Genomic DNA, 26357 nt, shown 5'->3' on the forward strand with positions numbered 1-26357 from the left:
CCGGACGTGTTCCATTCAGCAGCCTGTAAAACCCAGACGTCTTCCATTCAGCAGCCTGTAAAACCCAGACGTGTTCCATTCAGCAGCCTGTAAAACCCAGACGTGTTCCATTCAGCAGCCTGTAAAACCCAGACGTGTTCCATTCAGCAGCCTGTAAAACCCAGACGTGTTCCATTCAGCAGCCTGTCAGTCAAACGTCTAATGGTGGTTTTCCTGTAGAGTTTCTCCCTGGTAGGGAAGCTTTCCTGAAAGCACCAACACCGTATTCTAAGAATGGAATATCCAGTTAGAATCAATTTAGACAGAATGTTTAAAGGGGACCTGGTAGGATGAATCTAGGACTGGCCACCCCTGGTTCCTCTCTAGGTTTCTTCCTAGGTTCTGGCCTTTCTAGGGAGTTTTTCCTAGGCACCGTGCTTCTACACCTGCATTGCTTGCTGTTTGGGGTTTTAGGCTGGGTTTCTGTACAGCACTTTGAGACATCAGCTGATGTAAGAAGGGCTATATAAATACATTTGATTTGATTTGATCTATATCAGGATGTTGGGGAAAGATGGAGTATTACTGTCAAGTCACCTCAAGATCTCCTTCACCCATTCACCCATTCATGGTGATCTGCTAATAAACTACATCAGTACATAATCTACTACTAATGTACAGTATATGTCCATTTGTAATTAACCCCTTGTCTTTCTCTCCACAGTTAAAATCTTGTTGTTCTACCTGATCTTCTATGGATGCTTGGCTGGGATTTTCATTGGGACCATCCAGGCCCTGCTGCTAACCCTTAGTAACTACAAACCCACCTACCAGGACAGAGTCGCCCCACCAGGTAAAGACTGCTCTACTCACCATATACTGCTTTATGCTGCTTTATACTGCCCCATGCTGATTTATACTGCTTTATTCTGATTTATACTGCTTTATGCTGCTTTATACTGCTCCATACTGATTTATACTGCTTTATACTGCGCCATACTGATTTATACTGCTTTATGCTGCTTTATACTGCTCCATACTGATTTATACGGCTTTATACTGATTTATACTGGCTTATACTGCTCCATACTGATTTATACTGATTTATACTGCTCCATACTGATTTATACTGCTTTATACTGCTTTATACTGCTTAATACTGCTTTATACTGCTTTATACTGCTTTATACTGCTTATACTGATTTATACTGCTTTATAATGCTTTATACTGATTTATACTGATTTATACTGCATATACTGATTTATACTGCTCCATACTGATTTATACTGCTTTATACTGATTTATACTGATTTATACTGCTTATACTGATTTATACTGATTTATACTGCTTTATACTGCTTTATACTGATTTATACTGATTTATACTGCTCCATACTGCTTTATACTGCTTTATGCTGCTTTATACTGCTCCATACTGATTTATACTGCTTTATACTGCGCCATACTGATTTATACTGCATTATGCTGCTTTATACTGCTCCATACTGATTTATACGGCTTTATACTGCTTATACTGATTTATACTGGCTTATACTGCTCCATACTGATTTATACTGATTTATACTGCTCCATACTGATTTATACTGCTTTATACTGCTTTATACTGCTTAATACGGCTTTATACTGCTTTATACTGCTTTATACTGCTTATACTGATTTATACTGCTTTATAATGCTTTATACTGATTTATACTGATTTATACTGCATATACTGATTTATACTGCTCCATACTGATTTATACTGCTTTATACTGATTTATACTGATTTATACTGCTTATACTGATTTATACTGATTTATAATGCTTTATACTGATTTATACTGATTTATACTGCTCCATACTGCTTTATACTTCTTTATGCTGCTTCAGGCAATATCCTTTTGTCATTTTGTTAAGTGGGATTTCCATCAGAAGCTAAATGAAGTGTCAAGGTATGAGATACGCTCTGAAGATGGTAGTGATTGAGGGATTAAATAGGCGTGTCACTCCAGACTCCAGATTTCCTCGTTTGTCCTCTATTGCTCCTCAAGCAGTGGGGGAGGCCAATGACATCACAGGTTCCCATCAGACCTACTCCTTGAAGTTTGTAGTTGTCTGAAAACATATATCTATATATATATTTTTTTTACCCTTTAGTGTGTGTACTTTACTGTATTTATACTTGGGATATCCCTTTTCAACAGTACATGTAATTTTTTTTAAAGAAATCGCTGGAAGAGGTCTTTAAATCTTTAGTCATAACACTGTTTACTATATTGAGTTGGCTCAGTGGAACACATTTAAAGCAATTATAATTAAAGGATTTTAGCTGTGTAGTTAATGGGTTTTACAGAGAATGTTTCTCCGAGTGTACATAAATGGAAGTAGAATGATGATTAGTAAGTGTATAATAATTATCTTCAAGTCCTCAATAACCTCATAACAGTGAAGAGTATATTTTGAATAGGCTTTTTATCAGAATCAACCATAATGCTTTGGGCTTCAATTGAGGACTTCTAACATGTTGTTATTGAGGTCCGGTCGGTGTAGGATTGTGGCTACTGGTCTCCTTTATACTGCTGTTATGTGGTTGACTGTCTATTTCCAAGGTTTCTGTCAAACGCTGCTCCTCTCCACTGAAGGTTCCTCTGACCTCAGACAGCTTCAGCCATTTTGTCCTTCCTCCTCCCTGTCAACTTCCCTCCGCATTCTTCATCTCTGGGAAACACAACACTACACAACTTTTTACTGGGACTCGATTTGCCTGTGTGTTCACGAACACATCTTTGGGAATGAAGTTGAACACCTTGTGTGTGGAAGGCAGCTCATATGAGCCTGTTTTTTTTCTGTTTTTCCTCCATAAGTTGGAGTCAGAAATTCTTTCTGTAATCTTTTAAAGGCAAGTTTAAAGAGCCTCAACAGTGCAGCTTGTTGTGTGATAAGTTACAGCTGCTGTTACTTCCTTAATATGACAGGGAGTACATTTTCAATATCTCTCTCTGTCTCAGCCCTGCCTCCCGTGCCAAGGCCCGTTTGCACAGCACACACTATTGCCCAGGTGGTATTTTTAGCAGCCATTTTAAATACTGGCACCATCACATGGGTCTGTTTGCCTGTTGGCCATTTAGTTGTGGAGTGTCATGAGCTGAAGTGAGTTTCCATTGGTGGCCACAAAGGAAGGAGAAAGTCCCGCGTCTCATTCTAAAGTTAAAAGTTTCCAATGGTGGCCACATGAAGGAAGGAGAAAGTCCCGCCTCTCATTCTAATGCTAAAAGTTTCCATTGGTGGCCACAAAGGAAGGAGCAAGTCCCGCCTCTCATTCTAATGCTAAAAAATTCCATTGGTGGCCACAAAGGAAGGAGCAAGTCCCGCCTCTCATTCTAATGCTAAAAGTTTCCATTGGTGGCCACATAAAGGAAGGAGAAAATCCCGCCTCTCATTCTGAGGATAAAAGTTTCCATTGTGAGTGAGGAGCACGTGAGGCTGGCAGTTGGGTGTGTGTGTGTGTGTGTGTGTGTGGGGGGGGGGGGGGAAGTAAAACAGCTATATTGAACATTTGACTCCACATAACACGTGCTAGGACAAATATTTTGAGTAACATTAAGCTTTAAGACGTGAACAGGGTTGGTTTTCATTGAGATCTTATGCAATAGACACTGGATAAGGATTCGTACTTTGGATGTTGAGGAAAGAGTGTGGTTACAGAAACAATGATGGTTCCTCTCTCTCTCTCTCTCTCTCTCTCTCTCTCTCTGACTCTGTTTCTGTTCTACCTTAAGTTATTTTTAGTATTACGTTGACATTGTTGGGTTTAGAGTGCGTAAGAAAGGCATTTCACTGTACTTGTGCTCGTGACGTTAAAACTTGAACGTTGCCACGCCTAGCTGTGACCCTGTGTGTGTGTTTACCAGGTCTGTCTGTCTGTGGAAAATTACTGCCACTGTTTAAACAGAGCCCATCTGAAGAGAGCTATTAGACACCCAGGTTTTTTTTTACTGTTTTATAAACCCTAACCCTAACAATGTATTAATAGGTAACCTTCATTTATAGCTATAAATCATTGAATTCTGGATTATATATGTCTATTGCCCTGGTATGGATACAGATATTATTGAGTGTTGGTAGATATTTTGAAAATCATTGAATTCTGGATTATATATGCCTATTGCCCTGGTATGGATACAGATATTATTGAGTGTTGGTAGATATTTTGAAAATCATTGAATTCTGGATTATATATGCCTATTGCCCTGGTATGGATACAGATATTATTGAGTGTTGGTAGATATTTTGAAAATCATTGAATTCAGGATTATATATGCCTATTGCCCTGGTATGGATACAGATATTATTGAGTGTTGGTAGATATTTTGAAAATCATTGAATTCAGGATTATATATGCCTATTGCCCTGGTATGGATACAGATATTATTGAGTGTTGGTAGATATTTTGAAAAAAATAAAAAGAACAGACTTTATTTTTCCAGTTGATTTGTGATTGGTCCACATACACTCCCCCCCATTCATGTATTTGGACAGTGACGCTAAAAAACTTTTAATTTGGCTCTATACTCCAGCATTTTGGATTCGAGATCAAATGTTTTATATGAAGTTACATATCTGTTTTATCATTTAGAAATTAAAGAAATGTATGTATCTAGTCCCCCACCAGGATAGTCCCCCCAGGATAGTCCCCACCAGGATAGTCCCACCAGGATAGTCCCCCCAGGATAGTCCCCACCAGGATAGTCCCACCAGGATAGTCCCCCACCAGGATAGTCCCCTCCCCCAGGATAGTCCCACCAGGATAGTCCCCCCTCAGGATAGTCCCCCCAGGATAGTCCCCACCAGGATAGTCCCACCAGGATAGTCCCCCACCAGGATAGTCCCCCCAGGATAGTCCCCCCAGGATAGTCCCCCCAGGATAGTCCCCCCAGGATAGTCCCCCCCAGGATAGTCCCACCAGGATAGTCCCCACCAGGATAGTCCCACCAGGATAGTCCCCCCAGGATAGTCCCACCAGGATAGTCCCACCAGGATAGTCCTCCCCCAGGATAGTCCCCCCAGGATAGTCCCACCAGGATAGGTCCCCCCAGGTTAGTCCCCACCAGGTTAGTCCCACCAGGATAGTCCCACCAGGATAGTCCCCCCCAGGAAGGTAGCCTAGTGGTTAAGAGTAGTGCATCATTAACCGAAGGATCGCTGGTTGAAATCCCTGAACTGGCAGTTAACCCCAAACAACAACTGCTCTCCAGATGCTGATGATGTCGATTAAGCTATATACAGGGAGTACTGGTACTCCCTGTATATAGCTCCACATTGATCTGGTACTGGTACTCCCTGTATATAGCTCCACATTGATCTGGTACTGGTACTCCCTGTATATAGCTCCACATTGATCTGGTACTCCCTGTATATAGCTCCACATTGACCTGGTACTGGTACTCCCTGTATATAGCTCCACATTGACCTGGTACTGGTACTCCCTGTATATAGCTCCACATTGATCTGGTACTGGTACTCCCTGTATATAGCTCCACATTGATCTGGTACTCCCTGTAAATAGCTCCACATTGATCTAGTACTTCCTGTATATAGCTCCACATTGATCTGGTACTTCCTGTATATAGCTCCACATTGATCTGGTACTCCCTGTATATAGCTCCACATTGATCTGGTACTGGTACCTCCTGTATATAGCTCCACATTGATCTGGTACTGGTACTCCCTGTATGTAGCTCCACATTGATCTGGTACTGGTACTTCCTGTATATAGCTCCACATTGATCTGGTACTTCCTGTATATAGCTCCACATTGACCTGGTACTGGTACTTCCTGAATATAGCTCCACATTGATCTGGTACTCCCTGTATATAGCTCCACATTGATCTGGTACTCCCTGTATATAGCTCCACATTGATCTGGTACTCCCTGTATATAGCTCCACATTGATCTGGTACTTCCTGTATAAAGCTCCACATTGATCTGGTACTTCCTGTATAAAGCTCCACATTGATCTGGTACTCCCTGTATATAGCTCCACATTGATCTGGTACTTCCTGTATATAGCTCCACATTGATCTGGTACTCCCTGTATATAGCTCCACATTGATCTGGTACTCCCTGTATATAGCTCCACATTGATCTGGTACTTCCTGTATATAGCTCCACATTGATCTGGTACTTCCTGTATAAAGCTCCACATTGATCTGGTACTTCCTGTATATAGCTCCACATTGATCTGGTACTTCCTGTATATAGCTCCACATTGATCTGGTACTTCCTGTATATTGCTCCACATTGATCTGGTACTTCCTGTATTTAACTCCATTCTTGTGTATTTTATTTTATTCTGTACTGTTTTTACTCTGCATTGTTGGGAAGGGCTTGTAAGCAAGCATTTCACAGTAAAGTCTAACCAGTTATTTCGGCGCATTTGACAAATAAAATTGAATTTGATTTGACTCTACAAACTTGTTGGATGCAATTGCTGTTTGTTTTGGCTGTGTTTCGGATTATTTTGAGGCTACAGATAAAATAAGTTATGATGAACTGCACAGGGTGGTGAAAGTGCACTGTGAGCTTGATGCTCCTTTTCAATAAATATCCAGGGTCTTATTCTGGTGACACGATGATCGATGCTGGGCTGCCGTTTGGCAAATTAAAATAACCTCGCTCTTTTGTCCATTATAATGTCATTATGTAGGCTTTGCCAACACTGTATCTGCCAGCTGTTGCCTAGAGCTCATGTGCCATTACCAAAGTGGGCACATTCGCTATATATCACAAACAAAAAATTGTGACAAAGTGCTTTCATTTCTAAACAGTAAAACAGATATATTTGAAGTTGGAAGTTTACATACACCTTAGCCAAATACATTTAAAGTCCGTTTTTCACAATTCTTGACATTTAAGCCTAGTAAAAATTCCCTGTCTTAGGTCAGTTAGGATCACCACTTTATTTTAAGAATGTGAAATGTCAGAATAATAGTAGAGAATTATTTGTCAGCTTTTATTTCTTTCATCACATTCCCAGTGGGTCAGAAGTTTACATCCACTCAATTAGTATTTGGTGGCATTGCCTTTAAATTGTTTAACTTGGGTCAAACGTTTCAGGTAGCCTTCCACAAGCTTCCCACAATAAGTTGGGTGAATTTGGCCCATTCCTCCTGACAGAGCTGGTGTAACTGAGTCAGGTTTGTATTCCTCCTTGCTCGCACATGCTTTTTCAGTTCTGCCCACAAATGTTCTATGGGATTGAGGTCAGGGCTTTGTGATGGCCACTCCAATACCTTGACTTTGTTGTCCTTAAGCCATTTTGCCACAACTTTGGAAGTATGCTTTGGGTCATTGTTCATTTGGAAGACCCATTTGCGACCAAGCTTTAACTTCCTGACTGATGTCTTGAGATGTTGCTTCAAAATATCCACATAATTTTCCTCCCTCATGATGCCATCTATTTTGTGAAGTGCACCAGTCCCTCCTGCAGCAAAGCACCCCCACAACATGATGCTGCCACCCCCGTGCTTCATGGTTGGGATGGTGTTCTTCGGCTTGCAAGCCTCAGCCTTTTTCCTCCAAACATAACGATGGTCATTATGGCCAATCAGTTCTATTTTTGTTTCATCAGACCAGAGGACATTTCTCCAAAAGTACAATCTTTGTCCCCATATGCAGTTGCAAACCGTAGTCTGGCTTTTTTATGGCGGTTTTGGAGCAGTGGCTTCTTCCTTGCTGAGCGGCCTTTCAGGTTATGTCGATATAGGACTCGTTTTACTGTGGATATAGATACTTTTGTGCCTGTTTCCTCCAGCATCTTCACAAGGTCACTTGCTGTTGTTCTGGGATTGAGTTGCACTTTTCGCTCCAAAGTACGTTCATCTCTAGGAGACAGAACGTGTCTCCTTCCTGAGCGGTATGACGGCTGTGTGGTCCCATGGTGTTTATACTTGCGTACTATTGTTTGTACAGATGAACGTGGTACCTTCAGGCATTTGGAAATTGCTCCCAAGGATGAACCAGACTTGTGGAGGTCCACCATCTTTTTTCTGAGGTCTTGGCTGATTTCTTTTGATTTTCCCATGTCAAGCAAAGAGGCACTGAGTTTGAAGGTAGGCCTTAAAATACATCCACAGGTACACCTCCAATTGACTCAAATGATGTCAATTAGCCTATCAGAAGCTTCTAAAGCGATGACATCATTTTCTGGAAATTTCCAAACTGTTTAAAGGCACAGTCAACTTAGTGTATGTAAACATCTGACCCACTGGAATTGTGATACAGTGAATTATAAGTGAACTAATCTGTCTGTAAACAATTGTTGGAAAAATGACTCGTGTCATGCACAAAGTAGATGGCCTAACCGACTTGCCAAAACTATAGTTTGTTAACAAGAAATGTGTGGAGTGGTTGAAAAACAAGTTTTATTGACTCCAACCTAAGTGTATGTAAACTTCCAACTGTATGTATAAAAATACCCTAAAATAAAATATGACATTTTGTACTGTCGCTTCAGATATATATACTGCTCAAAAAAATAAAGGGAACACTTAAACAACACATCCTAGATCTGAATGAAAGAAATAATCTTATGAAATACTTTTTTCTTTACATAGTTGAATGTGCTGACAACAAAATCACACAAAAATAATCCATGGAAATCCAATTTATCAACCCATGGAGGTCTGGATTTGGAGTCACAGTCAAAATTAAAGTGGAAAACCACACTACAGGCTGATCCAACTTTGATGTAATGTCCTTAAAACAAGTCAAAATGAGGCTCAGTAGTGTGTGTGCCCTCCACGTGCCTGTATGACCTCCCTACAACGCCTGGGCATGCTCCTGATGAGGTGGCGGATGGTCTCCTGAGGGATCTCCTCCCAGACCTGGACTAAAGCATCCACCAACTCCTGGACAGTCTGTGGTGCAACGTGGCGTTGGTGGATGGAGCGAGACATGATGTCCCAGATGTGCTCAATTGGATTCAGGTCTGGGGAACGGGCGGACCAGTCCATAGCATCAATTCCTTCCTCTTGCAGGAACTGCTGACACACTCCAGCCACATGAGGTCTAGCACTGTCTTGCATTAGGAGGAACCCAGGGCCAAACTCACCAGCATATGGTCTCACAAGGGGTCTGAGGATCTCATCTCGGTACCTAATGGCAGTCAGGCTACCTCTGGCGAGCACATGGAGGGCTGTGCGGCCCCACTAAGAAATGCCACCCCACACCATGACTGACCCACCGCCAAACCGGTCATGCTGGAGGATGTTGCAGGCAGCAGAACGTTCTCCACGGCGTCTCCAGACTCTGTCACGTCTGTCACGTGCTCAGTGTGAACCTGCTTTCATCTGTGAAGAGCACAGGGCGCCAGTGGCGAATTTGCCAATCTTGGTGTTCTCTTGCAAATGCCAAACGTCCTGCATGGTGTTGGGCTGTAAGCACAACCCCCACCTGTGGGCGTCGGGCCCTCATACCACCCTCATGGAGTCTGTTTCTGACCGTTTGAGCAGACACATGCACATTTGTGGCCTGCTGGAGGTCATTTTGCAGGGCTATGGCAGTGCTTCTCCTGCTCCTCCTTGCACAAAGGCGGAGTAAGCGGTCCTGCTGCTGGGTTGTTGCCCTCCTACGGCCTCCTCCACGTCTCCTGATGTACTGGCCTGTCTCCTGGTAGCGCCTCCATGCTCTGGACAGTACGCTGACAGACACAGCAAACCTTCTTGCCACAGCTCGCATTGATGTGCCATCCTGGATGAGCTGCACTACCTGAGCCACTTGTGTGGGTTGTAGACTCCGTCTCATGCTACCACTAGAGTGAAAGCACCGCCAGCATTCAAATGTGACCAAAACATCAGCCAGGAAGCATAGGAACTGAGAAGTGGTCTGTGGTCCCCACCTGCAGAACCACTCCTTTATTGGGGGTGTCTTGGTAATTGCCTATAATTTCCACCTGTTGTCTATTCCATTTGCACAACAGCATGTGAAATTTATTCTCAATCAGTGTTGCTTCCTAAGTGGACAGTTTGATTTCACAGAAGTGTGATTGACTTGGAGTTACATTGTGTTGTTTAAGTGTTCCCTTTATTTTTTGGAGCAGTGTATATATATATATATTTTATCTCAAATCCAAAATGCTGGAGTATAGAGCCAAATTAAAAGTTTTAGCGTCACTGTCCAAATAAATACATAGTATGACCCAATTTATGCCCTCTCCACCTGGCAGTACTTCCTCTATAGCCCTATTTAATACCCTCTCCACCTGGCAGTACTTCCTCTATAGCCCTATTTAATACCCTCTCCAGCTGGCAGTACTTCCTCTATAGCCCTATTTAATACCCTCTTTACCTGGCAGTACTTCCTCTATAGCCCTATTTAATACCCTCTCCACCTGGCAGTACTTCCTCTATAGCCCTATTTAATACCCTCTCCACCTGGCAGTACTGTCCATACTAACCCAGTGTGTTGTCTATCATCCATACTAACCCAGTGTGTTGTCTACCATCCATACTAACCCAGTGTGTTGTCTACCATCCATACTAACCCAGTGTGTTGTCTACCTACAGGTCTATCATCCATACTAACCCAGTGTGTTGTCTACCTACAGGTCTATCATCCATACTAACCCAGTGTGTTGTCTACCTACAGGTCTATCATCCATACTAACCCAGTGTGTTGTCTACCTACAGGTCTATCATCCATACTAACCCAGTGTGTTGTCTACCTACAGGTCTATCATCCATACTAACCCAGTGTGTTGTCTACCTACAGGTCTATCCCACACCCCACGCTCTGAAAAGTTTGAGATCTCTTACAATATCAACGATGTGGAGACGTATCTGAAGTACACCACGAGCATCAAGGAGTTCCTGGAGATGTACGATGAGGAGAGGCAGACCGACCTGAGCAAGTACGAAGACTGTGGAGGCAAGTATAGACCTGTAGACACTAGTAGACACTAGTACAGACTAGTAGACACTAGTACAGACCTGTAGACACTAGTACAGACTAGTAGACACTAGTACAGACTAGTAGACACTAGTACAGACTAGTAGACACTAGTACAGACCTGTAGACACTAGTACAGACCTGTAGACACTAGTACATATCTGTAGACACTAGTACAGACCTGTAGACACTAGTACAGACTAGTAGACACTAGTACAGACCTGTAGACACTAGTACAGACCAGTAGACAATGGTAGACACTGGTACAGACTAGTAGACACTAGTAGACACTGGTACAGACTAGTAGAACACTAGTAGACACTAGTAGACACTAGTACAGACTAGTAGACACTAGTACAGACCTGTAGCTACTAGTACAGACTAGTAGACACTAGTAGACACTAGTACAGACTAGTAGACACTAGTACAGACTAGTAGACACTAGTACAGACTAGTAGACACTGGTACAGACTAGTAGACACTAGTACAGACTAGTAGACACTAGTAGACACTGGTACAGACTAGTAGACACTGTTACAGACTAGTAGACACTAGTACAGACTAGTAGACACTGGTACAGACTAGTAGACACTAGTACAGACTAGTAGACACTAGTACAGACTAGTAGACACTAGTAGACACTAGTACAGACTAGTAGACACTAGTAGAAACTAGTACAGACTAGTAGACACTAGTACAGACCTGTACAGACTAGTAGTCACTAATACAGACCTGTACAGACTAGTAGTCACTAATACAGACTAGTAGACACTAGTAGTCACTAGTAGACACTAGTACAGACTAGTAGACACTAGTAGACACTAGTACAGACTAGTAGGCACTAGTAGACACTGGTACAGACTAGTAGACACTGTTACAGACTAGTAGACACTAGTACAGACTAGTAGACACTGGTACAGACTAGTAGACACTAGTACAGACTAGTAGACACTAGTACAGACTAGTAGACACTAGTAGACACTAGTACAGACTAGTAGACACTAGTAGAAACTAGTACAGACTAGTAGACACTAGTACAGACCTGTACAGACTAGTAGTCACTAATACAGACCTGTACAGACTAGTAGTCACTAATACAGACTAGTAGACACTAGTAGTCACTAGTAGACACTAGTACAGACTAGTAGACACTAGTAGACACTAGTACAGACTAGTAGGCACTAGTAGACACTGGTACAGACTAGTAGACACAGGTACAGACCTGTAGACACTGGTACAGACTAGTAGAGACTAGTACAGACTAGTAGACACTAGTACAGACTAGTAGACACTAGTAGACACTGGTACAGACTAGTAGACACTAGTACAGACTAGTAGACACTAGTAGACACTAGTACAGACTAGTAGAAACTAGTACAGACTAGTAGACACTAGTACAGACCTGTAGACACTAGTACAGACCTGTAGACACTAGTACAGACCTGTAGACACTAGTACAGACCTGTAGACACTAGTACAGACTAGTAGACACTATTAGACACTAGTACAGACTAGTCAGAAACTAGTACAGACTAGTAGACACTAGTACAGACCTGTAGACACTAGTACAGACCTGTAGACACTAGTACAGACTAGTAGACACTAGTACAGACTAGTAGACACTAGTACAGACCTGTAGACACTAGTAGACACTGGTTCAGACTAGTAGACACTAGTAGACACTGGTACAGACTAGTAGAACACTAGTAGACACTAGTAGACACTAGTACAGTAGACACTAGTACAGACTAGTAGACACTAGTACAGACTAGTAGACACTAGTACAGACCTGTAGACACTAGTAGACACTGGTTCAGACTAGTAGACACTAGTAGACACTGGTACAGACTAGTAGAACACTAGTAGACACTAGTAGACACTAGTACAGACTAGTAGACACTAGTACAGACCTGTAGACACTAGTACAGATTAGTAGACACTAGTACAGACTAGTAGACACTAGTACAGACTAGTAGACACTAGTACAGACTAGTAGACACTGGTACAGACTAGTAGACACTAGTACAGACTAGTAGACACTAGTAGACACTGGTACAGACTAGTAGACACTGGTACAGACTAGTAGACACTAGTAGACACTAGTACAGACTAGTAGACACTAGTAGAAACTAGTACAGACTAGTAGACACTGTAGACACTGGTACAGACTAGTAGACACTAGTACAGACTTGTAGACACTGGTACAGACTAGTAGACACTAGTACAGACTAGTAGACACTAGTAGACACTGGTACAGACTAGTAGACACTAGTACAGACCTGTACAGACTAGTAGTCACTAATACAGACTAGTAGACACTAGTAGTCACTAGTAGACACTAGTACAGACTAGTAGACACTAGTACAGACTAGTAGGCACTAGTAGACACTGGTACAGACTAGTAGACACTAGTACAGACCTGTAGACACTAGTAGACACTGGTACAGACTAGTAGAGACTAGTACAGACTAGTAGACACTAGTACAGACTATTAGACACTAGTAGACACTAGTAGACACTGGTACAGACTAGTAGACACTAGTAGACACTAGTAGACACTAGTACAGACTAGTAGACACTAGTAGACACTGGTACAGACTAGTAGACACTAGTAGACACTAGTACAGAGTAGTAGACACTAGTAGACACTGGTACAGACTAGTAGACACTAGTACAGACTAGTAGATAGTAGTAGACACTAGTACAGACTAGTAGACACTAGTACAGACCTGTAGACACTAGTAGACACTAGTACAGACTAGTAGACACTAGTACAGACTAGTAGGCACTAGTAGACACTAGTACAGACTGTAGACACTAGTACAGACCTGTAGACACTAGTACAGACCTGTAGACACTAGTACAGACCAGTAGACACTAGTACAGACTAGTAGACACTAGTACAGACCTAGTAGACACTAGTAGACACTAGTACAGACTAGTAGACACTAGTAGACACTAGTACAGACTAGTAGACACTAGTACAGACTAGTAGACACTAGTCAGACCTGTAGACCTGTACAGACTGTAGACACTAGTACAGACCAGTAGACACTAGTACAGACTAGTAGACACTAGTACAGACCTGTAGACACTAATAGACACTGGTACAGACTAGTAGACACTAGTAGACACTGGTACAGACTAGTAGAACACTAGTAGACACTAGTAGACACTAGTACAGACTAGTAGACACTAGTAGACACTAGTACAGACTAGTAGACACTAGTAGACACTAGTACAGACTAGTAGAGACTAGTACAGACTAGTAGACACTAGTACAGACTAGTAGACACTAGTAGACACTGGTACAGACTAGTAGACACTAGTACAGACTAGTAGACACTAGTAGACACTAGTACAGACTAGTAGACACTCAGTAGAGCACTAGTACAGACTAGTAGACACTAGTACAGACCTGTAGACACTAGTACAGACTAGTAGACACTAGTACAGACCTGTAGACACTAGTACAGACTAGTAGACACTATTAGACACTAGTACAGACTAGTAGACACTAGTACAGACTAGTAGACACTAGTACAGACCTGTAGACACTAGTACAGACTAGTAGACACTAGTACAGACTTGTAGACACTAGTACAGACTAGTAGACACTAGTACAGACCTGTAGACACTAGTAGACACTGGTACAGACTAGTAGACACTAGTAGACACTGGTACAGACTAGTAGAACACTAGTAGACACTAGTAGACACTAGTACAGACTAGTAGACACTAGTACAGACCTGTAGACACTAGTACAGACTAGTAGACACTAGTACAGACTAGTAGACACTAGTACAGACTAGTAGACACTAGTACAGACCTAGTAGACACTAGTACAGACTAGTAGACACTAGTACAGACTAGTAGACACTAGTAGACACTGGTACAGACTAGTAGACACTGGTACAGACTAGTAGACACTAGTAGACACTAGTACAGACTAGTAGACACTAGTAGAAACTAGTACAGACTAGTAGACACTAGTAGACACTGGTACAGACTAGTAGACACTAGTACAGACTAGTAGACACTGGTACAGACTAGTAGACACTAGTACAGACTAGTAGACACTAGTAGACACTGGTACAGACTAGTAGACACTAGTAGACCTGTACAGACTAGTAGCACTATACAGACTAGTAGACACTAGTAGTCACTAGTAGACACTAGTACAGACTAGTAGACACTAGTACAGACTAGTAGGCACTAGTAGACACTGGTACAGACTAGTAGACACTAGTACAGACCTGTAGACACTAGTAGACACTGGTACAGACTAGTAGAGACTAGTACAGACTAGTAGACACTAGTACAGACTATTAGACACTAGTAGACACTAGTAGACACTGGTACAGACTAGTAGACACTAGTAGACACTAGTAGACACTAGTACAGACTAGTAGACACTAGTAGACACTGGTACAGACTAGTAGACACTAGTAGACACTAGTACAGACTAGTAGACACTAGTAGACACTGTACAGACTAGTAGACACTAGTACAGACTAGTAGATAGTAGTAGACACTAGTACAGACTAGTAGACACTAGTACAGACCTGTAGACACTAGTAGACACTAGTACAGACTAGTAGACACTAGTAGACACTAGTACAGACTAGTAGGCACTAGTAGACACTAGTACAGACTAGTAGACACTAGTACAGACTTGTAGACACTAGTACAGACCTGTAGACACTAGTACAGACCAGTAGACACTAGTACAGACTAGTAGACACTAGTACAGACCTGTAGACACTAATAGACACTGGTACAGACTAGTAGACACTAGTAGACACTGTACAGACTAGTAGACACTAGTACAGACTAGTAGACACTAGTACAGACCTGTAGACACTAGTACAGACCTGTAGACACTAGTACAGACCAGTAGACACTAGTACAGACTAGTAGACACTAGTACAGACCTGTAGACACTAATAGACACTGGTACAGACTAGTAGACACTAGTAGACACTGGTACAGACTAGTAGAACACTAGTAGACACTAGTAGACACTAGTACAGGCTAGTAGACACTAGTTGACACTAGTACAGACTAGTCGACACTAGTAGACACTAGTACAGACTAGTAGACACTGGAACAGACTAGTAGACACTAGTAGACACTAGTACAGACCTGTACAGACTAGTAGTCACTAGTACAGACTTGTAGACACTAGTAGACACTAGTACAGACTAGTAGTCACTAGTAGACACTGGTACAGACTAGTAGACACTAGTACAGCCTAGTAGACACTAGTACAGACCTGTAGACACTAGTAGACACTAGTACAGACTAGTAGACACTAGTACAGACTAGTAGATATTAGTAGACACTAGTACAGACTAGTAGACACTAGTACAGACCTGTAGACACTAGTAGACACTAGTAGACACTAGTACAGACTAGTAGACACTATTACAGACTAGTAGGCACTAGTAGACACTGGTACAGACTAGTAGACACTAGTACAGACCTGTAGACACTAGTAGACACTAGTACAGACTAGTAGACACTAATAGACACTGGTACAGACTAGTAGACACTAGTAGACACTGGTACAGACTAGTAGAACACTAGTAGACACTAGTAGACACTAGTACAGGCTAGTAGACACCAGTTGACACTAGTACAGACTAGTCGACACTAGTAGACACTAGTACAGACTAGTAGACACTAGTACAGACTAGTAGACACTGGAACAGACTAGTAGACACTAGTAGACACTAGTACAGACCTGTACAGACTAGTAGTCACTAGTACAGACTAGTAGACACTAGTAGACACTAGTACAGACTAGTAGTCACTAGTAGACACTGGTACAGACTAGTAGACACTAGTACAGACTAGTAGACACTAGTAGACACTAGTACAGACTAGTAGAAACTAGTACAGACTAGTAGACACTAGTACAGACCTGTAGACACTAGTACAGACCTGTAGACACTAGTACAGACATGTAGACACTAGTACAGACCTGTAGACACTAGTACAGACTAGTAGACACTAGTACAGACTAGTAGACACTATTAGACACTAGTACAGACTAGTAGACACTAGTACAGACTAGTAGACACTAGTACAGACCTGTAGACACTAGTACAGACTAGTAGACACTAGTACAGACTAGTAGACACTAGTACAGACTAGTAGACACTAGTACAGACCTGTAGACACTAGTAGACACTGGTTCAGACTAGTAGACACTAGTAGACACTGGTACAGACTAGTAGAACACTAGTAGACACTAGTAGACACTAGTACAGACTAGTAGACACTAGTACAGACCTGTAGACACTAGTACAGATTAGTAGACACTAGTACAGACTAGTAGACACTAGTACAGACTAGTAGTCACTAGTAGACACTGGTACAGACTAGTAGACACTAGTACAGCCTAGTAGACACTAGTACAGACCTGTAGACACTAGTAGACACTAGTACAGACTAGTAGACACTAGTACAGACTAGTAGATACTAGTAGACACTAGTACAGACTAGTAGACACTAGTACAGACCTGTAGACACTAGTAGACACTAGTAGACACTAGTACAGACTAGTAGACACTATTACAGACTAGTAGGCACTAGTAGACACTGGTACAGACTAGTAGACACTAGTACAGACCTGTAGACACTAGTAGACACTAGTACAGACTAGTAGACACTAGTACAGACCTGTAGACACTAATAGACACTGGTACAGACTAGTAGACACTAGTAGACACTGGTACAGACTAGTAGAACACTAGTAGACACTAGTAGACACTAGTACAGGCTAGTAGACACCAGTTGACACTAGTACAGACTAGTCGACACTAGTAGACACTAGTACAGACTAGTAGACACTAGTAGACACTAGTACAGACTAGTAGACACTAGTAGACACTGGAACAGACTAGTAGACACTAGTACAGACTAGTAGACACTAGTACAGACCTGTAGACATTAGTAGACACTAGTAGACACTAGTACAGACTAGTAGACACTATTACAGACTAGTACGGCACTAGTAGACACTGGTACAGACTAGTAGACACTAGTACAGACCTGTAGACACTAGTAGACACTAGTACAGACTAGTAGACACTAGTACAGACCTGTAGACACTAGTAGACACTGGTACAGACTAGTAGACACTAGTAGACACTGGTACAGACTAGTAGACACTAGTAGACACTAGTAGACACTAGTACAGACTAGTAGACACTAGTTGACACTAGTACAGACTAGTAGACACTAGTAGACACTAGTACAGACTAGTAGACACTAGTAGACACTAGTACAGACTAGTAGACACTAGTACAGACCTAGTAGACACTAGTACAGACTAGTAGACACTAGTACAGACTAGTAGACACTAGTACAGACCTGTAGACACTAGTACAGACCTGTAGACACTAGTACAGACCTGTAGACACTAGTACAGACCAGTAGACACTAGTACAGACTAGTAGACACTAGTACAGACCTGTAGACACTAATAGACACTGGTACAGACTAGTAGACACTAGTAGACACTGTACAGACTAGTAGACACTAGTACAGAATAGTAGACACTAGTACAGACCTGTAGACACTAGTACAGACCTGTAGACACTAGTACAGACCAGTAGACACTAGTACAGACTAGTAGACACTAGTACAGACCTGTAGACACTAATAGACACTGGTACAGACTAGTAGACACTAGTAGACACTGGTACAGACTAGTAGAACACTAGTAGACACTAGTACAGGCTAGTAGACACTAGTTGACACTAGTACAGACTAGTCGACACTAGTAGACACTAGTACAGACTAGTAGACACTGGAACAGACTAGTAGACACTAGTAGACACTAGTACAGACCTGTACAGACTAGTAGTCACTAGTACAGACTTGTAGACACTAGTAGACACTAGTACAGACTAGTAGTCACTAGTAGACACTGGTACAGACTAGTAGACACTAGTACAGCCTAGTAGACACTAGTACAGACCTGTAGACACTAGTAGACACTAGTGCAGACTAGTAGACACTATTACAGACTAGTAGATATTAGTAGACACTAGTACAGACTAGTAGACACTAGTACAGACCTGTAGACACTAGTAGACACTAGTAGACACTAGTACAGACTAGTAGACACTATTACAGACTAGTAGGCACTAGTAGACACTGGTACAGACTAGTAGACACTAGTACAGACCTGTAGACACTAGTAGACACTAGTACAGACTAGTAGACACTAATAGACACTGGTACAGACTAGTAGACACTAGTAGACACTGGTACAGACTAGTAGAACACTAGTAGACACTAGTAGACACTAGTACAGGCTAGTAGACACCAGTTGACACTAGTACAGACTAGTCGACACTAGTAGACACTAGTACAGACTAGTAGACACTAGTACAGACTAGTAGACACTGGAACAGACTAGTAGACACTAGTAGACACTAGTACAGACCTGTACAGACTAGTAGTCACTAGTACAGACTAGTAGACACTAGTAGACACTAGTACAGACTAGTAGTCACTAGTAGACACTGGTACAGACTAGTAGACACTAGTACAGACTAGTAGACACTAGTAGACACTAGTACAGACTAGTAGAAACTAGTACAGACTAGTAGACACTAGTACAGACCTGTAGACACTAGTACAGACCTGTAGACACTAGTACAGACCTGTAGACACTAGTACAGACATGTAGACACTAGTACAGACCTGTAGACACTAGTACAGACTAGTAGACACTAGTACAGACTAGTAGACACTATTAGACACTAGTACAGACTAGTCGAAACTAGTACAGACTAGTAGACACTAGTACAGACCTGTAGACACTAGTACAGACCAGTAGACACTAGTACAGACTAGTAGACACTAGTACAGACTAGTAGACACTAGTACAGACCTGTAGACACTAGTAGACACTGGTTCAGACTAGTAGACACTAGTAGACACTGGTACAGACTAGTAGAACACTAGTAGACACTAGTAGACACTAGTACAGACTAGTAGACACTAGTACAGACCTGTAGACACTAGTACAGATTAGTAGACACTAGTACAGACTAGTAGACACTAGTACAGACTAGTAGTCACTAGTAGACACTGGTACAGACTGGTAGACACTAATACAGCCTAGTAGACACTAGTACAGACCTGTAGACACTAGTAGACACTAGTACAGACTAGTAGACACTAGTACAGACTAGTAGATACTAGTAGACACTAGTACAGACTAGTAGACACTAGTACAGACCTGTAGACATTAGTAGACACTAGTAGACACTAGTACAGACTAGTAGACACTATTACAGACTAGTAGGCACTAGTAGACACTGGTACAGACTAGTAGACACTAGTACAGACCTGTAGACACTAGTAGACACTAGTACAGACTAGTAGACACTAGTACAGACCTGTAGACACTAATAGACACTGGTACAGACTAGTAGACACTAGTAGACACTGGTACAGACTAGTAGAACACTAGTAGACACTAGTAGACACTAGTACAGGCTAGTAGACACCAGTTGACACTAGTACAGACTAGTCGACACTAGTAGACACTAGTACAGACTAGTAGACACTAGTAGACACTAGTACAGACTAGTAGACACTAGTAGACACTGGAACAGACTAGTAGACACTAGTACAGACTAGTAGACACTAGTACAGACCTGTAGACATTAGTAGACACTAGTAGACACTAGTACAGACTAGTAGACACTATTACAGACTAGTAGGCACTAGTAGACACTGGTACAGACTAGTAGACACTAGTACAGACCTGTAGACACTAGTAGACACTAGTACAGACTAGTAGACACTAGTACAGACCTGTAGACACTAATAGACACTGGTACAGACTAGTAGACACTAGTAGACACTGGTACAGACTAGTAGAACACTAGTAGACACTAGTAGACACTAGTACAGGCTAGTAGACACCAGTTGACACTAGTACAGACTAGTCGACACTAGTAGACACTAGTACAGACTAGTAGACACTAGTAGACACTAGTACAGACTAGTAGACACTAGTAGACACTGGAACAGACTAGTAGACACTAGTAGACACTAGTACAGACCTGTACAGACTAGTAGTCACTAGTACAGACTAGTAGACACTAGTAGACACTAGTACAGACTAGTAGTCACTAGTATACACTGGTACAGACTAGTAGACACTAGTACAGCCTAGTAGACACTAGTACAGACCTGTAGACACTAGTAGACACTAGTACAGACTAGTAGACACTAGTACAGACTAGTAGATACTAGTAGACACTAGTACAGACTAGTAGACACTAGTACAGACCTGTAGACACTAGTAGACCCTAGTAGACACTAGTACAGACTAGTAGACACTATTACAGACTAGTAGGCACTAGTAGACACTGGTACAGACTAGTAGACACTAGTACAGACCTGTAGACACTAGTACAGACTAGTAGACACTAGTACAGACCTTTTGACACTAGTACAGACTAGTAGACACTAGTACAGACTAGTAGACACTAGTGGACACTAGTACAGACTAGTAGACACTAGTACAGACTAGTAGACACTAGTAGACTCTAATACAGACTAGTAGACACTAGTACAGACCAGTAAAAACTAGTAGACACTAGTACAGACTAGTAGACACTAGTACAGACCTGTAGACACTAGTACAGACTAGTAGACACTAGTATACACTAGTACAGACCTGTAGACACTAGTACAGACTAGTAGAAAATAGTACAGACTAGTAGAAAATAGTAGACACTAGTACAGACTAGTAGACACTATCCATATCTAGTCCCAAATGGCACTATATTCCCTTTATAGTGCACTACTTTTATTTATGTAACCTTTATTTAACTAAGCAAGTCAGTTAAGAACAAATTATTGTTTTACTATGACGGCCTACCCCGGCCAAACCGTCCCCTAACCCGGACGGCGCTGGGCCAATTATGCACCGCCCTATGGGACTCCCGATCACGGCCGGCAGTGATACAGCACGGGATCGAACCAGGGTCTGTAGTGACACATCTAGCACTGAGATGCGGTGACTTAGATTGCTGAGCCACTCTAGAGCCTTTTTGACCAGGGCACTAAATAGGGAATAGGTTCCCATCTGGGATGCAGGTCTGGAATAGTAGTGAATGAATATGCATGGCTTAATCAATATGCAATATAATGTCAGATTGATCATTGGCTGATTGATTGAATTTATGTTGGGTGTTTAATATTGTTAAACATGATTGTTTAACGTCTGGTACATTGACGTGGGGTTATTTTAAACTGGTGTTGTTGTCGTGTAGGTTACTTTATGAAGACACAAACTACTTCTGTAGGCTTTTACAGAACACACACGCTGGCTTAAACATTTTTAGGTACCCTGTTAGGGTTTAGTTATGCTGTGTGTGGTGTATTAATGTACCCTGTTAGGGTTTAGTTATGCTGTGTGTGGTGTATTAATATACCCTGTTAGGGATTAGTTATGTATTAATGTACCCTGTTAGAGTTTAGTTATGTATTAATGTACCCTGTTAGGGTTTAGTTATGTATTAATGTACCCTGTTAGGGTTTAGTTATGCTGTGTCTGGTCTATATTGTCTGCTCTAATAGGTGTCTCTTTGTGCTTGTAGAATTACCTGCATCGTACAAGGACCGTGGTGAGCTGGAGAGTGACGCTGGAGCGAGGAAGGCCTGCAGGTTCAAGCGTACCTGGCTGGGACCCTGTTCTGGTCTGGATGGTCATGATGAAAACTTCGGCTTCAAGGATGGGAAACCCTGCCTGATCGCCAAGCTCAACAGGATCATCAACTTCAGACCAAGGGTATGTCATCTAGTTTTATAGCATTGATTAGCTAACTCTCTAAATTGATTTATTTATTTTAGGTTTCTTAAACTACAATTCAGGTTTTTGTTGCAATGTATACCCAACTATCCTGTGATCTTAAGGTGTCTTATGTGCCAGAACATAGTCTGTTTTCAAGACCGTTCAGCAGTGGGGGTTCTAGCTTGTACGGCTCCCTGACAAAAAAAAGAAAAGCACTATTCTGCACTAACTGTCATTTATATTCAGACATTTGGAACAACACAAATAAATAATCATAACATTTAAAACTAGATACACTACCGGTCAACCGTTTTAGAACAACTACTCATTCCAGGGTTTTTCTTATATTTTTTTTACTATTTTCTACATTGTAGAATAATAATGAAGACATTACAACTACGAAATAACACATATGGAATCATTTAGTAATCAAAAAGGTGTTAGACGAATCAAAATATATTTTATATTTGAGATTCTTCAAAGTAGCCACCCTTTGCCTTGATGACTGCTTTGCACACTCTTGGTATTCTCTCAACCAGCTTTATAAGGTAGTCACCTGGAATGCATTTCAATTAACAGGTATGCCTTGTTAAAAGTTCATTTGTGGAATTTATTTCCTTCTTAATGCGTTTGAGCCAATCAGTTGTGTTGTGACAAGGTAGGGGTGGTATACAGAAGATAGCCCTATTTGGTAAAAGACCAAGTCCATATTATGGCAAGAACAGCTCAAATAAGCAAAGAGAAACGACAGTCCATCAGTTTCTTCAAGTGCAGTCGCAATTACTATCAAGCGCTATGATGAAACTGGCTCTCATGAGGGCCGCCACAGGAAAGGAACACCCAGAGTTCCCTCTGCTGCAGAGGATAAGTTCATTAGAGTTACCAGAGTTACCAGCCCAAATAAATGCTTCACAGAGTTCAAGTAACAGACACATCTCAACATCAACTGTTCAGAGGAGACTGCGTGAATCAGGCCTTCATGGTCGAATTGCTGCAAAGAAACCACTACTAAAGGACACCAATAAGAAGAAGAGACTTGCTTGGGCCAAGAAACACGAGAAATGGACATTAAACCAGTGGAAATTTGTCCTTTGGTCTGTTGAGTCCAAATTAGCGATTTTTGGTTCCAACCGCCGTGTCTTTGTGAGACACGGTGTGGGTGAACGGATGATCTCCGCATGTGTAGTTCCCACCGTAAAGCATGGAGGAGGAGGTGTTATTGTGTGGGGGTGCTTTGCTGGTGACACTGTCTGTGATTTATTAAGAATTCAAGGCACACTTAACCAGCATGGCTACCACAGCATTCTGCAGCGATATGCCATCCCATCTGGTTTGGGCTTAGTGGGACTATCATTTGTTTTCCATAGGACAATGACCCAACACACCTCCAGGCTGTGTAAGGGATATTTTACCAAGAAGGAGAGTGATGGAGTGCTGCATCAGATGACCTGGCCTCCACAATCCCCCAACCTCAACCAAATTGAGATGGTTTGGGATGAGTCAGACCGCAGAGTGAAGGAAAAGCAGCCAACAAGGGCTCAGCATATGTGGGAACTCCTTCAAGACTGTTGGAAAAGTATTCCAGGTGAAGCTAGTTGAGAGAAGGTGTCATCAAGGCAAAGGGTGGCTATTTGAAGGATCTCGAATATAAAATATATTTTGATTTGTTTAAGACTTTTTTGGTTACAACATGATTCCATGTGTGTTATTTCATAGTTTGGATGTCTTCACTATTATTCTACAATTTAGAAAATAGAAAAAAAATTAAGAAAAACCCTTGAATGTGTAGATGTTCTAAAACTTTTGACCAGTAGGGCAAATATAAAAATATATACAAAAATAAGACTCATAAATATCAAAAAGAAGTAACAAAGACAAATAGAAACAAATTGTAGTATATAAATACAAATAAAAAAGTGAATATAATTATTACACTATTATAACAAAAAACACACAAATAAAACAAAATTGCACAAATCCTAAATCACACAAATACACAAATAGAATAACACACTTATAAAGAAGAAAACCTGATTATTACACTATTGCACTTTCAAATAAGAAACACACAAACTAAATGACACAACTGCCATCTAAACCCTGACCTTTCTTACCTTCCTTGATGCCTAGTCATCAATTACATCTTCATAAGAAATCTGCCCAGCAATTGCATGGTTAATACTAATGACAGCAAGGCCACTAAGGTGTTCCTGTGACATGGTGGACCTCAGGTAGGATTTGATAAGTTCCTCTCTGCTTTAGCTACAGGTCACTGGAAGAGTAACACAAATTCTGTGGGCAGTCTACAAATTTGGATACATTTCTGAGAGCTCCCTTTCATGTCTTAATATCAGCAGGGTCATGGTCCTCGATGGCAAGTCAGGGAAGTTTACATTTACATTTTAGTCATTTAGCAGACGCTCTTATCCAGAGCGACTTACAGTAGTGAATGCATACATTTCATACATTTTTTTTCTTCCGTACTGGTCCCCCGTGGGAATCGAACCCACAACCCTGGCGTTGCGAACACCATGCTCTACCAACTGAGCCACACGGGAGTTCTTCAGTTCCTGTGCAAGCTCTCTGCCATCCAAGTCTGAGTGTTCTTTATAGTGCAGTATCATAGTAAGGGCCTCACATTGTTCTGTCAGCTCCTCATTTGAGAGACTTTGGAAGGTTGACAGCACTCCAAACTTCTCTCCCGCCTTTTCCAATGTGGAAAATCTTTCCTGAAGGGCTGAGGTTGCAGCGTCAACAACAACATTGACAAATGTTCACCTCCAGCTTCTTCAGGGCATCACTCAAAGGCTCATAAAAATGATTTGTATGAAAAGTGCCGCTTTATGGACCTCAGCCTTTTTTGTTATAGAACAGCCTCTACATTCATACCCTCGCAAATATCCTTGGCTGACGTTTGTGCAGTCATAAAGCCTGTTGCCCTGTAGTTGCTGAGACCTCTCTCTGTCTTTCTGAAAAGACTGACTGCAACATCTACATGCATACTGGGAGACGGCATCAGCTTGCTCACATGTTGGATCTGGCTCCAGATGTCATTCCACACCACTGTACAGATGCTGAAGCGGTATGATCCCACCTCCTCTGACAAGGACTGGGCCTCAGTCTATATCACAGGGTCTTTGGTTTGATCCCTCACCTCAATCAGTGCCTCTCTCACCGCTGCTGCCTGATACCTCAGTGTCTCAACACTCTTAACTTTACTCTCCCACCTTGTCTCAGTCCACATCTTCAAAGTGATGTCCACATGTTTTTTTTTCAGGATGTCCCATCGCTGTGTGGAGGCTGAGAACAAGGTGTACAGTTTGTTGTAAGATGCCAAAGTAACCTGTGGCGTCGACAGAACTTTTAGCAGCATCAGCCACAACCAGGTTCAATGTGTGATCCCAACATGGCACCAATAGAGCTCTTGGATTCATTTCCAGGAGTCTGGCTTGGACATCTTTGTTTTTCCCTCTCATGTTGGCCCCATTATCATAACACTGTCCTCTGCAGTCCTCAAAAGGAATTTCTAGCTCCTCTAATCTTTTGAGAATCAGGGATGCCAAATGTTTGCCCGTGGACTCCTCTGCCTCCAAAAA

The 26357-nt window shown here is 41.8% G+C and overlaps 1 protein-coding gene and 1 non-coding gene across 3 annotated transcripts in view; one reads left to right on the forward strand and one right to left on the reverse strand.

Moving 5' to 3' along the window:
• LOC106560620 (sodium/potassium-transporting ATPase subunit beta-233) overlaps window positions 1–26357 on the forward strand; it is a 50198-nt gene that overhangs the window by 7922 nt on the left and 15919 nt on the right. For both annotated transcript variants that reach the window (XR_014379046.1, XM_014123673.3), the window contains exons 2-4: window positions 704–832; window positions 10752–10907; window positions 22568–22758. Coding sequence is in view for 1 of the 2 variants with exons in the window: in XM_014123673.3 (XP_013979148.1) it covers window positions 704–832; window positions 10752–10907; window positions 22568–22758 (476 nt within the window). In the remaining variant the exon portion in view is untranslated. The remainder of the gene's footprint in view (window positions 1–703; window positions 833–10751; window positions 10908–22567; window positions 22759–26357) is intronic.
• On the reverse strand, window positions 25237–25319 carry trnaa-cgc (transfer RNA alanine (anticodon CGC)). Its single transcript has one exon. It is a non-coding gene; the product is annotated as a tRNA-Ala (tRNA).

This window comes from Salmo salar, chromosome 10 (genome assembly GCF_965601325.2).
Source record: "Salmo salar chromosome 10, fSalSal1, whole genome shotgun sequence".
Lineage (NCBI taxonomy): Eukaryota > Metazoa > Chordata > Actinopteri > Salmoniformes > Salmonidae > Salmo > Salmo salar.